The sequence below is a fragment of the Panthera onca genome, chromosome D4 (assembly GCF_046562875.1).
Source record: "Panthera onca isolate mPanOnc1 chromosome D4, mPanOnc1 haplotype 2, whole genome shotgun sequence".
NCBI classification, from domain to species: Eukaryota; Metazoa; Chordata; class Mammalia; order Carnivora; family Felidae; genus Panthera; species Panthera onca.
The window spans coordinates 46,188,307-46,205,686 of record NC_138351.1 but is presented as its reverse complement, the minus strand read 5'-3'; the positions used below and the strand labels follow the sequence as shown (position 1 = coordinate 46,205,686).

The 17,380-nt window shown below is 44.8% G+C and overlaps 1 protein-coding gene across 4 annotated transcripts in view; it reads right to left on the bottom strand.

Annotated features, from left to right (window-relative positions):
* Window positions 1-17,380, bottom strand: part of FOCAD (focadhesin) — a 322,539-nt gene that overhangs the window by 24,045 nt on the left and 281,114 nt on the right. For all 4 annotated transcript variants that reach the window (XM_078436754.2, XM_078436756.2, XM_078436757.2 and 1 more), the window contains one exon: window positions 1,492-1,620. In XM_078436754.2, coding sequence (XP_078292880.2) covers window positions 1,492-1,620 — 129 coding nt within the window. The remainder of the gene's footprint in view (window positions 1-1,491; window positions 1,621-17,380) is intronic.

The following is a 17,380-nucleotide window of genomic DNA, read 5'->3' as shown; positions in this document are numbered from 1 at the left end:
TAAATTATGGTTTATGAGGCGTTTTGTATATCGTGAGCACCGTAAACAGTAGGCAAACACACACACATACACACACACACGATATTATAGCATTGTTAAAAAATTGTCCCCCCCCCCCCCCCCCCCCGACCAATGCCACTTTTTCTTGAGATCGGGGCCAGCGGGGCGGGGGGGGGGGGGGGGGGATGTACATGGGATTAAATGTGCATATACTAACTCCACAAAAGAGGTTGCTGGGGTGTGCATTCCCTCTGCCTCTCATCACAAAGAATCTGTGGTAGACAGAATAACGGCCCTCAAAGATGCCTACATCCTAATCCCTGGAACCTGGGAACATGTTGCCTTGCTTGGCAAAGGAGCTTCTCAGATGTGATTGGGAATAAGGACGAGAGATGGGGAGGTTACCCTGGACCGTGCAAAGGGACCCATGAATCACACGAGTCTTTGATGCGGAAAACCCTTCCTGGTTGTAGAGAACCAGAAAGGGGACAGCATGAAAAGGCTTCGGCCCTCCCACGCGGGCTCTGCAGATGAAGCACGGGGGATGGCAAGCCAAGGCACGTGGGCAGCCTCTAGAAGCGGGAAAGAAATGGATTCTCCCTGTCTCACTCTGTTCGGACTGCTATCCCAATACATCACAGACTCGGTGGTTTATAAACCACAGAAACTGATTTCTCACAGCCCTGGCAGCTGGCAGCCCAAGATCAGGGTGCCAACATGCTGGGCTCGGGCGGGACCGCTTTCCCGGCTCCCGACGGCCAGTTCTAGCCATGTCCTCGCACCGTGGAAGGGGCAAGGGAGCGCGGTGGGGCCTCTTTTATAAAGGGCAACAATCCCGTTCACGAGGGCTCCACAGTCACAACCTGATCACCTCCCCAAGCGCCACCTCCCAATAGCATCACACCGGGGATCAGGATGTCGACACGTGAGTTTCGGGGGGGGGGGGGACGAAATCGCTCAGGCCGTAGCACTCCCCAGGGCATCCAGGGAAGGATGCTGTTCTGCCGATACTTTGATTTTGGCCCAGCGGAAGCCACGCTGGCCCTCGGGTCCACAGAACTCCAAGCCGATACATCTGTACAGCTTCAAGCTGCTTCAGGCTGCCAGGTCTGTTACCACAGCAACAGAGAACAAATCCACCCTCCCCCGGGGGGGCTTCCTTGAATCCCAGAGCTCCGAAAACGTGGTCTGATGACCATCAAACCGGGCTCTCTCTGCGACCTGTGCCACGCGGCCCAGCAATGGGCCCGCCTCCGTCCAGTCTTGTCTCGGTGAGCGCGTGTGGCCCGTGTCATTGGAACTCCTCCCCCTCGGCCTCAGCCACCTATAAAGTGACTCAGGGAAAGGAGCCCAGACGGTCACCCAAGCCGATGGACCTCACGATCGCAAAGGTCTCTCCGGCCGCCGTCACTCGCGACCCAGAATCTACTTTTCTCTTCAGGTCATGTCCTAAAAGCGGAGTCCGAAGGCCTGAAAACACTTGATATTTACCGAAGTTTAGCCTCATGAGTGGTGAGAGGAGCGCGGCCCAGCTCACGGGGGGGAACTGGTAGCTCTCTCCAACAGCTGCGATGGGTTTCATCACGACTTTGAGAAGGGAAGGAGGCACAGACTCAGGACCTGCAACAGAAAGGGAAATACTAGTAAAATGCTTCGGCAGCATCATGAGAGGCAGAAATGCCAGCTTTCCTTTTCTTCCAGTGCCAAAGGATCTGGTATCACATGTTCAACTATGGTCGGTCCTTCAGTTCTGTGCTCTCAGTCTCAACCCCCTCCGTTACAAAACCCTGCTTCCTCTCTCTTCTCCTCCTCACTTGCCTCTGGTTTTTCCCTCTTGTCTGGACAGAAATAGTCCATGTCACTACTTGACCATCTTCCATACGCTCTTTGTCTTTTCATCCAGCTTTCTAAAAAGAGTGACTCGTCCACGTTCCTGCGCCATTAGTCACTCCCCAATCTACTTCCAGAAGAGGAGGTCATTACTGCCTCATCAGGCATAGGCCCTTCTAGTGGCCGTGAAGTCCTTCCATCGCTGTGGCCCACAGTGGTCGTGCTGTGTACCATGTGACTTGCCACTTTCACTCTCCAGCCTGTGCCACGGCTGACAGCTCCAGAGGGAAGTGCCTTCCGTCACAGCTCATCCATAGGCCAACCAGCTATCTATGGCATGGGGCTATGGCTTTAACATACTCTTGTTTTGTTCCCCCAGGGGCGGGTTAATTTGCAACTGAAATGATGAGACACTGGAGCAGGTATGAGTGGAGCCATAAGGCACAGTCAGGGTTTGAGGAGCCATGAAGGGCCACGTAAAAGTGAGGTCTGAAGGAAGCCGGAAATGATGTGTATAAAGGTAAAAGAGCAAGGAGAAAAGCAAAAGCAGCCGGATCAACATATGTAGCAGAAGGGAAATCAGCATCAGCAGCAAGAGAAGCAGACTGAGTAAAAGGAAAAGCATCAGTAGGAGAAGGATAATCAGGGGTCGAATCAGGAGATAAGCAGCAGAATCAGCAGTGAAAGAGGGGAAGCAAAGGTGGGGCAGAGTCAGCAAAAGGCACAACAGCTGTAGAAAGGAGAAGCACGGGAGAAAGGAGAAGCTGAGGCAGACAAGGCAGCAGAATCAGTAGGCACTTAACACGGGGAAGCAGAAGCGGGGCAGAGTCAGCAAAAGGCACAACAGCTGTAGAAAGGAGAAGCACGGGAGAAAGAAGAAGCATGAAAGAAAGGAGAAGCTCAGGCAGACAAGGCAGCAGAATCAGTAGGCACTTAAGACGGGGAAGCAGAAGCAGGGCAGAGTCAGCAAAAGGCACAACAGCTGTAGAAAGGAGAAGCACGGGAGAAAGGAGAAGCACGGGAGAAAGGAGAAGCTGAGGCAGACAAGGCAGCAGAATCAGCAGGCACTTAAGACGGGGAAGCAGAAGCGGGGCAGAGTCAGCAAAAGGCACAACAGCTGTAGAAAGGAGAAGCACGGGAGAAAGGAGAAGCACGGGAGAAAGGAGAAGCATGGGAGAAAGGAGAAGCACGGGAGAAAGGAGAAGCTGAGGCAGACAAGGCAGCAGAATCAGCAGGCACTTAAGACGGGGAAGCAGAAGTGGGGCAGAATCAGCAAAAGGCACAACAGCTGTAGAAAGGAGAAGCATGGGAGAAAGGAGAAGCACGGGAGAAAGGAGAAGCTGAGGCAGACAAGCCAAGCCAGCAGAATCAGCAGGCACTTAAGACGGGGAAGCAGAAGTGGGGCAGAGTCAGCAAAAGGCACAACAGCTGTAGAAAGGAGAAGCATGGGAGAAAGGAGAAGCACAGGAGAAAGGAGAAGCTGAGGCAGACAAGGCAGCAGAATCAGCAGGCACTTAAGACAGGGAAGCAGAAGCGGGGCAGAGTCAGCAAAAGGCACAACAGCTGTAGAAAGGAGAAGCACGGGAGAAAGGAGAAGCACGGGAGAAAGGAGAAGCACGGGAGAAAGGAGAAGCACGGGAGAAAGGAGAAGCACGGGAGAAAGGAGAAGCACGGGAGAAAGGCGAAGCTGAGGCAGACAAGGCAGCAGAATCAGCAGGCACTGAAGACGGGGAAGCAGAAGCAGGGCAGAGTCAGCAAAAGGCACAACAGCTGTAGAAAGGAGAAGCACGGGAGAAAGGAGAAGCACGGGAGAAAGGAGAAGCTGAGGCAGACAAGGCAGCAGAATCAGCAGGCACTTAAGACGGGGAAGCAGAAGCGGGGCAGAGTCAGCAAAAGGCACAACCAGCTGTAGAAAGGAGAAGCACGGGAGAAAGGAGAAGCATGGGAGAAAGGAGAAGCATGGGAGAAAGGAGAAGCACGGGAGAAAGGAGAAGCTGAGGCAGACAAGGCAGCAGAATCAGCAGGCACTTAAGACAGGGAAGCAGAAGCGGGGCAGAGTCAGCAAAAGGCACAACAGCTGTAGAAAGGAGAAGCACGGGAGAAAAGAGAAGCACGGGAGAAAGGAGAAGCACGGGAGAAAGGAGAAGCACGGGAGAAAGGAGAAGCACGGGAGAAAGGAGAAGCACGGGAGAAAGGCGAAGCTGAGGCAGACAAGGCAGCAGAATCAGCAGGCACTGAAGACGGGGAAGCAGAAGCAGGGCAGAGTCAGCAAAAGGCACAACAGCTGTAGAAAGGAGAAGCACGGGAGAAAGGAGAAGCACGGGAGAAAGGAGAAGCACGGGAGAAAGGAGAAGCACGGGAGAAAGGAGAAGCTGAGGCAGACAAGGCAGCAGAATCAGCAGGCACTTAAGACGGGGAAGCAGAAGCGGGGCAGAGTCAGCAAAAGGCACAACAGCTGTAGAAAGGAGAAGCACGGGAGAAAGGAGAAGCATGGGAGAAAGGAGAAGCATGGGAGAAAGGAGAAGCACGGGAGAAAGGCGAAGCTGAGGCAGACAAGGCAGCAGAATCAGCAGGCACTGAAGACGGGGAAGCAGAAGCAGGGCAGAGTCAGCAAAAGGCACAACAGCTGTAGAAAGGAGAAGCGCGGGAGAAAGGAGAAGCGCGGGAGAAAGGAGAAGCGCGGGAGAAAGGAGAAGCGCGGGAGAAAGGAGAAGCGCAGGAGAAAGGCGAAGCTGAGGCAGACAAGGCAGCAGGCACTGAAGACGGGGAAGCAGAAGCAGGGCAGAGTCAGCAAAAGGAACAGCTGCAGAAAGGAGAAGCATGGGAGAAAGGAGAAGCACGGGAGAAAGGAGAAGCACGGGAGAAAGGAGAAGCACGGGAGAAAGGAGAAGCACGGGAGAAAGGCGAAGCTGAGGCAGACAAGGCAGCAGAATCAGCAGGCACTGAAGACGGGGAAGCAGAAGCAGGGCAGAGTCAGCAAAAGGAACAGCTGCAGAAAGGAGAAGCATGGGAGAAAGGAGAAGCACGGGAGAAAGGAGAAGCTGAGGCAGACAAGGCAGCAGAATCAGTAGGCACTGAAGACGGGGAAGCAGAAGCGGGGCAGAGTCAGCAAAAGGCACAACAGCTGTAGAAGGGAGAAGCAAGGGAAAAGGGAGAAGCAAGGGAAAAGGGAGAAGCAAGGGAAAAGGGAGAAGCTGAGGCAGACAAGGCAGCAGAATCAGCAGGTACTGAATACGGGGGAAGCAGACGTGGGGGCAGAATCAGCAAAAGGACAAACACCATAAAAGGAGAAGCACAGGAGCAGTAGTAGCTGAGGCAGAAAAGACAGCAGAATCAGGAGAGACTGGACAGAGGGAAACAGAAGCTGGGCAAAGTCTGCAAAAGGACAAACAGCTGCAGAAAGGAGAAGCACAGAGAAAGAGGAAAGCAGAACCAGCAGATGCTGCATATGGGGAAGGAGAAGCAGAGGTAGAGTTTTTCTAGAGAGGATACAAAAATGACCAATAAAAATATGAAAAGATGCTCAACATCACTTAGCATTAGAGAGATGCAAATCAAACCACAGTAAGATATCACTTCACTCACATCCATTAGGATGGCTGTTTTTTTTTTTTGTTTGTTTGTTTAAAGAAAAAGGAAAGAAAGGGGAGGTGGGTGGGGGGATGGGTATTAAGGAGGGCACTTGTTGTGATGAGCACTGGGTGATGTATGAAAGTGATGAATCAATGGATCCTACTCCTGAAACCCACACTATACTATATATTAACTAACTTGAATTTAAATAACATCTTGGAAGTTACTTAACACTCCACAATTGTTGGTGAAGATATGGAGAGATTGGAACCGCTGTGTACTGTTGGTGGGATTACAAAATGGTAGAACGGCTACGGAAAACAGTATGATGGCTCCTCAAAAAATCAAAAATAGAATTCTGGGTCTACACTCCAAAGAACTGAAAGCAGGATCTTGAAGAGATGTTTTTACACCAGTGTTCACAGTAGTACTATTCACAACAGCCAAGAAGTAGAAGCAACCCAAATATGTCAATGGGTAAATGGATAAGCAAAATGTGCTTATGTGTACATAAGCAAAATACTATGTGTGTACATAAGAGTGTGTATGTGTGTGTGTGTATACACAGTAAAACCTTAGTTTGCAAGCATAGTCCATTCAGGAAACATGCTTATAATCCAAAGCACTTGTATATCAAAGTGAATTTCAAGAATCATTGGCTATGTTGTGATCATGTGATTTTCAGCGTCACGTACTACTCGTATGGCAAGACATCACTTGTTTATCAAGTGGAAATTTCTTAGAAATGTTTGCTCGTCTTGTGGAACACTCACAATCTGTATACCATATATATACAAATTAGTTTCAACATTAAAAAGTAAGGAAATCCTGTCAGACATTATAACATAAATGAATCTTGAAGACACTATGCTAAGTGAAATAGCTCAGTCACAACAAAACAAATACCGTATGCTTCCATTTATATCAGGTACCTAAGTAGTCAATGTTAATAGAAACAGAAAATAGGGTGGCTCAGTCAGTTAAGTGTCTGACTCTTGGTTTAGGCTCAGGTCATAACCTCGTGGTTCGTGAGTTCGAGCCCCGCATGGGGCTCCACGCTGACAGTGCAAAACCTGCTTGGGATTCTCTCTCTCTCTCTCTCTCTCTCTCTCTCTCTCTCTCAAAATAAATCAATAAACTTAAAAAAAAAAACCAACCCAAACCAGGAAATAGAATGGTGTCTACCAGAGATTATGGGGAGGGAAAAAGGGTTTTAATGGGTATAGAATTTCAGTTCTGCATGATGAAAAAGATTGGTTTCACAATAATGTGAATAAACATAACACTATTGAACATATGCTTTAAAAAAATTATACATTAAAAAAATTAATGGGCGCCTGGGTGGCTCAGCTGGTTAAGTGTCTGACTTTAGCTCAGGCCATGATCTTGCGGTCCGTGAGTTCGAGCCCTGCGTCGGGCTCTGGGCTGATGGCTCAGAGCCTGGAGCCTGCTTCTGGTTCTGTGTCTCCCTCTCTCTGTGCCCCTCCCCCATTCATGCTCTGTCTCTCTCTGTCTCAAAAATAAATAAATGTTAAAAAAAAAAAATTAATAACCTTCCAAAATGGACCGTATCAAGCCCAGGTGGGTTCACCGAATTATACCAACTATTTAAGGAAGACATTACACTAATTCTTCCGTATACTAATTATACTAATTTCTCTTTCAGAAAACAGAAGCACAGGGAATACTCCTAACTTATTCTGAGGATAGCATTGCCCTAATACTAAACTAGACCAAGATAAAACAAGAAACCTCCAGACCGATATCTCTCATGAACACAGATGCAGAAATCCTTAACAAAATATTAGCAAAATAAATCTACCAATGTATAAAGAGAATTATAAACTATGACCAAGTGAGGTTTATTCCAGATATGCAAGGCTGGCTCACCATTCAAAAATCGACTGATATAACCTATCACATCAGTAATCACTAACAAAGAAAATCACACAAACAATATCAATAGACGCAGAAAAAGCATCTGACAAAATCCAACACCCATTCATGATAAAAAAAACTCTCAGCAAACTAGGAATAGAGTAGAGCTTCCCCAAAAAACTCTAGGCTCACATCATACTTCATAGTTAAAAACAGAAGCTTTTTTCACTAAGATCAGAAACAAGTCAAGATGTCTCCTCTCATCACTCCTTTCCAATATTATATTAAAAATGCTAGCTTATGCAAGAAGATAAGGAAAGGAAATGAAAGTTATACAGACTGGAAAGGAAGACGGAAATACCTAAAATCAGAAATAAAAGTGAAGACATTTCTACCAACCTTGTAGAAACAAAAAGAATTATAACAGGAAACTATGAGAAACTGTGTGCCAACAAATCAGATAATCTAGATGAAACAGACAAAATCCTAGAAACACACAAGTTACTAAAACTGATTCGAGAAAAAACAGAAAAGGCAAACAGTCCTATGACCAGGAAAGAGATAGAAACAAAAAGCTCCTGGGCGCCTGAGTGGCTCAGTCGGTTAGGCAGCTGACTTCAGCTCAGGTCATGATCTCGTGGTTTGTGAGTTCGAGCCCCGCATCGGGCTCTGTGCTGACAGCTCAGAGCCTGGAGCCAGCTTCGAATTCTGTGTCTCCCTCTCTCTCGACCCCTCCCCTGCTCTTTCTCTCTCTCTCAAAAATGAATAAACATTAAAAAAAGAAAAGAAAAGGAAAAGAAACAAAAAGCCCCAACAAAGAAAAGCCTAGGACCAGATGATTTCACTGGTGAATTCTACCAAACACTTAAAGAATTACCATCAATCCTCAATTCCTTCCCAAGAAAAGCAGGAGAGGAGGGAATATAGTTAATTCTTGAACAACACAGCGGTTAGAGGTGCTAAACGCTGTTGCAGCCAAAAATCCACATATAATTTCTGGCCTCCTCCCCAAATTTAACTACTATAATAGCTTACTGTTGATGGAAAGTCTTACCAATAACGTGAACAGTTGATTAATACATATTTTGTATATTAAGCTAGAGAAAAGAAAATGTTAAGAAAATTACGAAAAAGAGAAAATACACTTACAGTACTGTACTGTATTTAATGAAAAAAATCTGCATATAAGTAGACATGTGCAGTCCAAACCCGTGTTGTTCAAAGGTCAACCGCACTTTTTTTTAATGTTTATTTATTTATTTTGAGAGAGAGAGAGAGAGAGAGAGAGAGTGAGTGTGTGTGTGTGTGTGTGTGTGTGTGTGTGTGTGTGTGTGTGTGTGTGGGACAAGGGGCAGAGAGAGAATCCCAAGCAGGCTCCTCACTGGCAGTGCATAGCCCAATATGAGGCTCGAACCCATGAACTGTGAGATTGTGACCCGAGCTGAAATCAAGACTCAGATGCTCAACCAACTGAGCCACCTAGGCGCTCCTCAACTGCACTTAACTCATTCTATGAGACCAGCCTTAACCTAACACCAAAGGCAAAGAAACCACAACAAACATTTAACAAAAAAAAAAAAAAAAGAAAAAAAGAAACACAAAAAAACAAAAAACTACAGACGAGTATTTGTTATGAATATAGTTGTGAAAACTCTCACTGTAACACTGGCAAACTGAATCCAACAGTACATTAAAAGGATTATTCATAATGACCACACAAGATTTATGCTAAGAATGCAAGTGTCATTCAACATAAGAAAATAAATCAATGCAACTTACCACGCTAATAGAATGAAGAGGGAAAAACACATGATAATCTCAACTGACACAGAAAAGCTTTTGATAAAGTCCAACAGCTTTTCATGATAAAAATACTCCAAAAATTAGGAATAGGATGGAATCATCTTAACGTGATAAAGGGCATTCATAAAAAATACACAGTGAACATTATATTCAACGGTAAAAGACTAAAAGCTTTTCCTTTACAATAGAGAACAAGACCAGAATGCCCACATTCACCATTTTGTATTGCACATTCTGGCCAGAGCCATTAGGAAAGAAAAAGAAATAAAAGGCATACAAATTGGAAAGAAGTAAAACTACCTGTATTTACAGATGACATGATTCTACGTATAGAAAACAGTTCAGTAAAGTTGCTGGGGGTAAAATCAACACACAAAATTTAGTTGTGTTTCTGTATCTCAGGAATGAATAATCCAAAAAGGAAATTAAGAAACAATTCCACTTGCAATGGTGTCCAAAAGAATAAAATACCTAGGATTAAATTTAACTGAGGTTGGGGTGCCTGGGTGGCTCAGTCGGTTGAGCGTCCGACTTCGGCTCAGGTCACGATCTCGCGGTCCGTGAGTTCGAGCCCTGCGTCGGGCTCTGGGCTGATAACTCAGAGCCTGGAGCCTGCTTCCGATTCTGTGTCTCCCTCTCTCTCTGCCCCCCTCCCCCACGTTCATGCTCTGTCTCTCTCTGTCTCAAAAATAAATAAACGTTAAAAAAAAATTAAAAAAAAATTTAACTGAGGTGAAAGACACATACACCGAACAATACAAACATTGCAGAAAGAAATTAAAAATATACATAAGGGGAAAGATACCTTAGGTTCATGGACTGGAATACTTAATACTATCCAAAGGTATCTACAGATTTGGCATAATCCCTACCAAATTTCAATGGCTCTTTTTTTTTTTTTTTTTTTCAGAAATGGAAAAGTTGGTCCTCAAATTCACATTGAATTGTTAAGGGACTCCTAACAGCCAAAACAATCTTGAAAAAGAAAAATCTGAAGAACTCATACATACCAATTTCAAAATTTACTACAGAGCTACAATAATCAAAACAGCATCAAAGGGGGCGCCTGGGTGGCTCAGTCGGTTAAGCGGCCGACTTCGGCTCAGGTCATGATCTCGCGGTCCATGAGTTCGAGCCCCGCGTCGGGCTCTGTGCTGACAGCCCAGAGCCTGGAGCCTGTTTCAGATTCTGTGTCTCCCTCTCTCTGACCCTCCCCCGTTCATGCTCTGTCTCTCTCTGTCTCAAAAATAAAATAAAAATGTAAAAAAAAAAAACAAAAAAACCAAACAGCATCAAAGGATATTATTGACAAAGTGAAAAGACAACCTAACACAACAAAATATTTCCAAGTTACACATCTGATAAGGGTCTAATATCCAGAATATACAAAGAACTTTTACAACTCAAAAACCAGGGGTGCCTGGGTGGCTCAGTTGGTTAAACCTCAGCTTCGGCTCAGGTCATGACCTCGCGGTTCATGGGTTCGAGCCCCGCGTCGGGCTCTGTGCAGACAGCTCGGAGCCTGGAGCCTGGAGCCTGCTTCGGATTCTGTGTCTCCCTCTCTCTGCCCCTTCCCCACTCATGCTCTGTCTCTCTCCGTCTCTCAAAAATGAATAAACGTTAAAAAAAAAATTTAAAAAAAACAACTCCAAAACAAAAAGAGAATCTAATTTTTAAAATGGTCCAAAGACTTGAAGAGATAATTCTCCAAGGAAGAGATGCTACAAATGGCTAACAAGTACTGGAAAAGATGCTCCCGCACCATTAGGTATTTGGGAAATTCAAATCAAAACCAAATGATATCGCTTCACACTCAACAGGATGAAAATGATGATGATGGTGGAAAAGGGCAAGTGCTGGCAAGGATGTAGAGAAATTGGAACCCTCATAACTGCTGGTAGGCATATAAAAAGGTGCGGTCACTGTGGAAACAGTTTTGCAGATTCTCGAAAAATTACACAGAATTACTATATGACCTAAAAATTCCTCTTATAGATAGATACCCCAAATAACTTAAAACAGGTGTTCAAACACTGACTTGTACACAAGTCTTCATAGCAGCACCACTCATAAAAGCCAAAAGGCAGAAACAATCCAAATGTCCATCAACTGATGAACGGATTAAAAAACAAAACAAAAACAACGCATATCCATAGAATGGACTATTATTCAGCCATAAAGAGCAGTGAAATACTGATGCTTACCACTACATGGATGAACCCTGAAGACGTTATGCAAAGTGAAAGAATCCAGCCACAAAGTGCCGTACAGCATACGATTTCATTTAAATAAAACTTATGGGACAGGCACATCCATAGGGACAGAACGTAGATTAGGGGTAGCTGGAGGCTGGGGGAAATGGGGAATGATGGGGGACCAACTGCTCAATGGGTACAAGATTTCCTTTTGGGGTGATGAAAATGTTCTAGAACCAGATAGCGGTGATGGTGGCACAACACTAAGAATACATTAAATGCCACGCAATTGTAGACTTCAAAGCGGTTAGAACTGTCAATTTTGTTCTGTTTTACAAAAAAAAAAAAAAAAAAAAAAAAAAATTAAAAGAACAAAGCCCAAGACGCACAGAAATAGAGGAAGCAGTCTGGAGAGAAAAAAACCAGAATCCATGACAGAGATTGACACTGTGCAGCCCCTGAAAGGAAGAGTGACCAAAAGGCTCAGTGCCTGCTATCCGTGTCGGCTCCCGGTCCTCGTGCCACTTGAACTGCCCTTGCAAAGATTTCGATTGCTCTCTAAATGCCATATGCAAGGACACTTCTTCCAATCTTTCATGTCATACTTTCCCACATACAAACTGTATCATGCCCTCGTTCTTGAAATAAATGCTTCCCTACGCTTCCGGGTTTCTCTCTGCTGAGTCTCGCTGCCTGCCTCCGCTTGCTCTCACAGTTTCACATACTATTCGTATATTGACCAAGTAAAGCCACACTTACAACCCAGGCCTTTCCTGATGTTGGACACTCTTATTTCCAGCTAGAGCCATTTCAACAATCAGCCTGTTTTCTCAGGCTAGCCACCAATTAATCTACCTCCGGACCCAAGCCTCTGCCAAGTTAGAAACGTAAAACTAGAAGTGTACCTCCCAGTGATGTTTCTCTCCCCTCCAACGAACACGGTTTGGCTTTTTGAAAATGTTAAAGTTCAATACTCTTCTAAGCTGTGTTACCAGTAACTGAAGCTTTATTTCTATTCCATCTTAAGATGGAATACGAGGAGTGCAGGAAGTCAGGGAATCTACCACTGCTATTACAAAGAGAATTTCTAACAAATAAAGAAATACATACATAGATAAATAAATAAATATATTCATAAAAAAATTCATTCATTCAGTCACTGAGTATCTAGCAGGTACCAGGCACTGTTCCAGACAGTGAAGAGAGTATTCAACACGACAGAATAGATTCCTTCACTAGTGGAGCTTATATTCGAGTAAGAGGATAGACAGACAAGGCAAAATCAGGTATGATCAAAATAAAAACGCTGTGATAGGAATCAACTGGTTGGCTATTTACATAACTGTCTACTGATTACACACAGCAGGTGACTGTCCCTATACAATATAGGCAGCAAATTGGAGTCTTTGATTTCACACACCCCCAGAAAAATTTAAGCCACATTTTTGGGGTAATTTTGGTGTGTGAATCTTAGAAATGGCTTGATGGGCTGGCAGACGGTACAGTAAGTATCTGTGCATAGAACTGCTTTTCTCTCCTATTAAGGACATGAATCCAAATCTATTTTGGAAATCATTAATTCACAAGCAGATTCCTTTACATTTTTTTCTCAGATCAAGAGTTTTCAAAATTACATAAGATGTTATTCCAGGTCCTTCTACAGAATTCACTACAGAAATTTTGCAGTTTCCAGAGGATCTAGGGAATCAGGGAAGGCATTCACCCTGTCCTCTAATACTAGCACCCAGTGTGAAATATGACCATTTTCTCACACACACACACACACACACACACACACACACGCACGTGCGCACACTCACGCGCACACACACGCACCATGTTTTATTGTTTAGACAACGAGCTCTCCCTTGACAGGAGGACAGAGCCTGCGTTAATAACCGCACTTTACTATCCATTTTGCATGTTGCTTCCGTATTGACCTGATATACAGCAAGTGTCAGAGACAAGAAGAACCTGTAACATGGAACCCAGGGCTGGAAATCAAGTAAATGCTATGACACAATAAATCTTCTGCTTTTAAAAGGGCAAAGCATCGCTACTGAGTAGCATAACCAGAATCACACAAAATTTTCCGCTGTATTTACAGGGAACTAATTCTGACATGACTGGAATGAAAGGAATTATAGTAACTGTCAGGAATGGAAGAAACACTTGGCAGTTTCACTCGTGCGGGGGGAGGTATGGAAAGAGACGGAGTCCCACAATGGGAGAAGAGAGTCACGTGGTTCCTTCCCCAGAGATCTTCAGCGTCGGACACAGGAACCCAAAGCCAAGTGACGTGAACGATTAGCTCCCTCCTTGCAGTGCTTTGTCTTTTAGGCAAGTGCCTTAGATAAAAGGAAAGTGTGGAATGCTTTATAGACAATGGCTTTGGAACTGAGAAGGCCTAACAGTACTTGTTAATGGGATCCAGATGTTTGAAAATCCAGATACAAACTTGCTTTAAATCTCTCATCCAGTTGACAGCCTCAAAGGACCTTGATATAAATGGCATATCCGAACATAATGCATTACAACAGGACCCATTATCACACATACTTTGGCTACACAGGGGATCACGTCTCAAGGCCACGACGCACATGTGTAAACCCTCCAGTGCAAGTCTGGTAGTAAGTAGTAGGCTGACAGCCGGTGCTTGTCTCTTGCCCATCACAGCATGTCGCTCGTGTAGTGTGGGCATGACTTTGCTTTCTCCATCTTCAGTGCTGTTTAAAAGCAACTTAGCGTAGAATTATCCAATACACACACACACACACACACACACACACACACACACACACACACACATGCACGCTCAGAGCTGCAGATCAACAAGTGTTTGAACACTAGTAAATGCCAAGTACTGTGTTCTAAGCATCGAGGATAAAACACGGATGTTCCTCCTGCCCTTGAGGAAATTACAGTCTAATGGGAAAGACAGACTTGAAACAAAGAACCACAAATAATTAAGAAAATAATGGCTCAGATGTAAAGTACTATGAACAACATATCAGAAAGTGTAACCTAAGAAACCTAAACCAGTCTGGACATGTCACAAACCCCCTCCTCTTCCCCCCACGGAAGAAAGGATGTTGAAACCAAGATGGAAAGGATGACGAGGATTTTTCCAGATGAAGTCCTTAGGAAACAACGATAGAGATATTTACAGCACGGCTTATTTGTGGAGACGAGGAGATGCTTGGTCCCTTGCCAGAAACGACTCTAAAATCAACATGGTAGTTGGAAACAGGTGAGAATTCTGATCGGTCAGTCAGATACTAAGAGTTGGGAGGATGTTGTGAACAGTACTTTCACGACGTTCAGAGTTATCAGGGGCCCCTTAGCACCAGGAAGGCCACCAAGCAGGGTGGCCACCCAGTGGCAATCAGGACCTGAGAGAGAAAGGCGACTTCCACAGGGCTCTGGCCCAGCGGGAACGGCAGATTCTCTTCAAACAGGGGGACTCCAAAAATGAGCAGATACATGGAGAATAACAGAACCAGGCTTCTTACTACTGTCAGAGAAGAAAGTTACAAATACGCAAAGAGGGAAAAGGAGAGTGAATCCTGTGGTGTTAACTGGAGTTGGAGATATTATGAATTCATGACTTTCAATATATATAGCTATAGAAATGTATATAGACATGAGAGACAGAGCAAGAGAGAGAGGGAGAGTCTATTTCCTAACTGTCCACTGAAAGAGCCTGAGAGCAGGGATTGCTCTAGTACCAAGGAGAATTTGTGGCCAGATCTTTGCTTCTAAGTATTGTTCCCAGCGTGCCTGAGCGGCACAGGGAACCACTGTGGGTGGTTCGAGTCCATGAGCGTTGGGATCTGTGCTGATGGTGCGGAGCCTGCTTGGGTTTCCGTCTCCCTCTCTCTCCACCCCTTCCCCATTTACTCTCTCTGTCTCAAAAATAAACAAGCAAACAAAAAAATAAATAAGTAACATTCCCCACTGAAAGGAACCTGACCTAGCCGGCTATTACGGGACTGAAGACGAATACAAGATGAGCCTAGAATGTCTTGTGCCACAACCAAAGTACTCAAGAATGATGGGGCCATGTCAAAAGGACACAAAGCCAATGTAAAGAGGCTCTCACTATGGAACAATATGAAGGATGAAATAATGAATAATTGAGTAACAAATAATTACACGAAGTAAAATTTTAGTAGTCCATACTAAGAGAGAGTGAGAAAGAGGGAGGGAAATGGCAGCTCTTCCTTAGAGAATGCCTACTGAAAAACATAAATGGAATGAGGGAATTTTAAGAATCACCTTTTGGCAGGGGTGCCTGGGTGGCTCAGTTGGTTGAGTGTCTGACTTCGGCTCAGGTCATGATCTCACAGTTCGTGAGTTCGAGCCCCACGTCAGGCTCTATGCTGACAGCTCAGAGCCTGGAGCCTGCTTCGGATTCTGTGTCTCCCTCTCTCTCTGCCCCTCCCCTGCTCACACGCTGTTTCTCTCTCTCAAAAAAAAAAAGATTAAAAAAAAAATTAAAAAATAATCACCTTTTGGCAAACATCATAGGAATAATTCAGGCAAGAAAACATTCATGGACAATGAAACTCATGGGCAAAAGCAGGATGAAAAACCAGATAATCCTAAAGTCTCAAAACAGCTCCACAAAGAATATTTACTGATGATAAAGGGAAAGGAGAACTTACTAGTGGAGAGGCCCGGAACATAGCACTTTAGCCAAGAGATCAAAATCAACATCCCCAGTGCAGAAAGACATCATGAGCCCCCTGGTGGGATGCCGTGAGAGGGGCAACGCTCCGCGTCTGTGATATTCCTGCCAAGGATGACTGACCTACCCTCACATGAGCAACCGCAGGCAAACTGGCAGATCCAAACAGCCGAGTGTTCTATAAAATAACTGGCTTCTGGGGCACCTGGCGGCTCAGTCGTTTAAGCAGCCGGCTTCTGCTCAGGTCACGATCTCATAGTTCGTGAGTTCGAGCCCCACGTCAGGCTCTGTGCTGCCAGCTCAGAGCCTGGAGCCTGCTTCCGATTCTGTGTCTCCCTCTCTCTCTGCCCCTCTGCCGCTCTCACTCTGTCTCTGTCTCAGAAATAAACCTTAAAAAATTAAAAACTAAAAAAAAAACTTTAAAAATAAAAAAATTAAATAAAATCACTGGCTGCTAATCTTAAAATACTTTCAAGTCTTGAAAGGCAAACGATGACTGGAGAACTGTTCTAGATTGAAGGAGACTGGAGGTGGGACAGACTATATTCCGGATTAAACTCTTTTTCTGCTAAAGACATCGTTTGGACAGTTGCTGAAACTTGAATAGGGTTCTCTGGCAGTTTTCACTTTTTTATAAGTTTGGAATTACTTTGAAACAAAAAGAAAAATAGGTACAAATTTTGGGGGCGCCTGGCTGGCTCCATCAGTAGAGCATGTGACTCTTGATCTCAGGGTTGTGAGTTCCAGCCCCACAGTGGGTGTAGAGCTTAAAGGAAAAAAAAAGTACACATTTAAAAAAATAAGTGTTCTAAAATTTAATTAAAACGTAAACCTTGGGGGCACCTGGGTGGCTCAGTTGGTTAAGCGTCTAATTCCTGATCTTGACTTAGGTCATGATCTCACGATTTGTGAGATCAAGCCCTGCATCTGGCTCTGCACTTATAGCGTGGAGCCTGCTTGGGATTCTCTCCCCCTCCCTCTGTCTCATTAAAAAAAAAAAAATAAACTTAAACAAAATAAACTTCTTGGACAGTAAATATATGCAAAAATGTTCATTCCTTCTGGAAATGAAAGGTTAATTAAAGCAGTGTCAAGGTATGATTTTATACCTGATGGATTTTTTATTGTAATCGTGTTTATCTATATATTGGTTTGCTTTGTAATATGATAGCTAGAAAGGGTTTCCTCTTTATTTTTTATTTTTTTAAAATTGTTTTCTTACGTTTTTATATTTGAGAGAGAGACAGAGAGCGAGTAGGGGAGGGGCAGAGAGACAGACACAGAATCCAACGCAGGCTCCAGGCTCCGAGCTGTCAGCACAGAGCCCGACGCGGGGCTCGAACTCACGAACCGTGAGATCATGACCTGAGCCGAAGTCGGATGCATAACTGGCTGAGCCACGCAGGTGCCC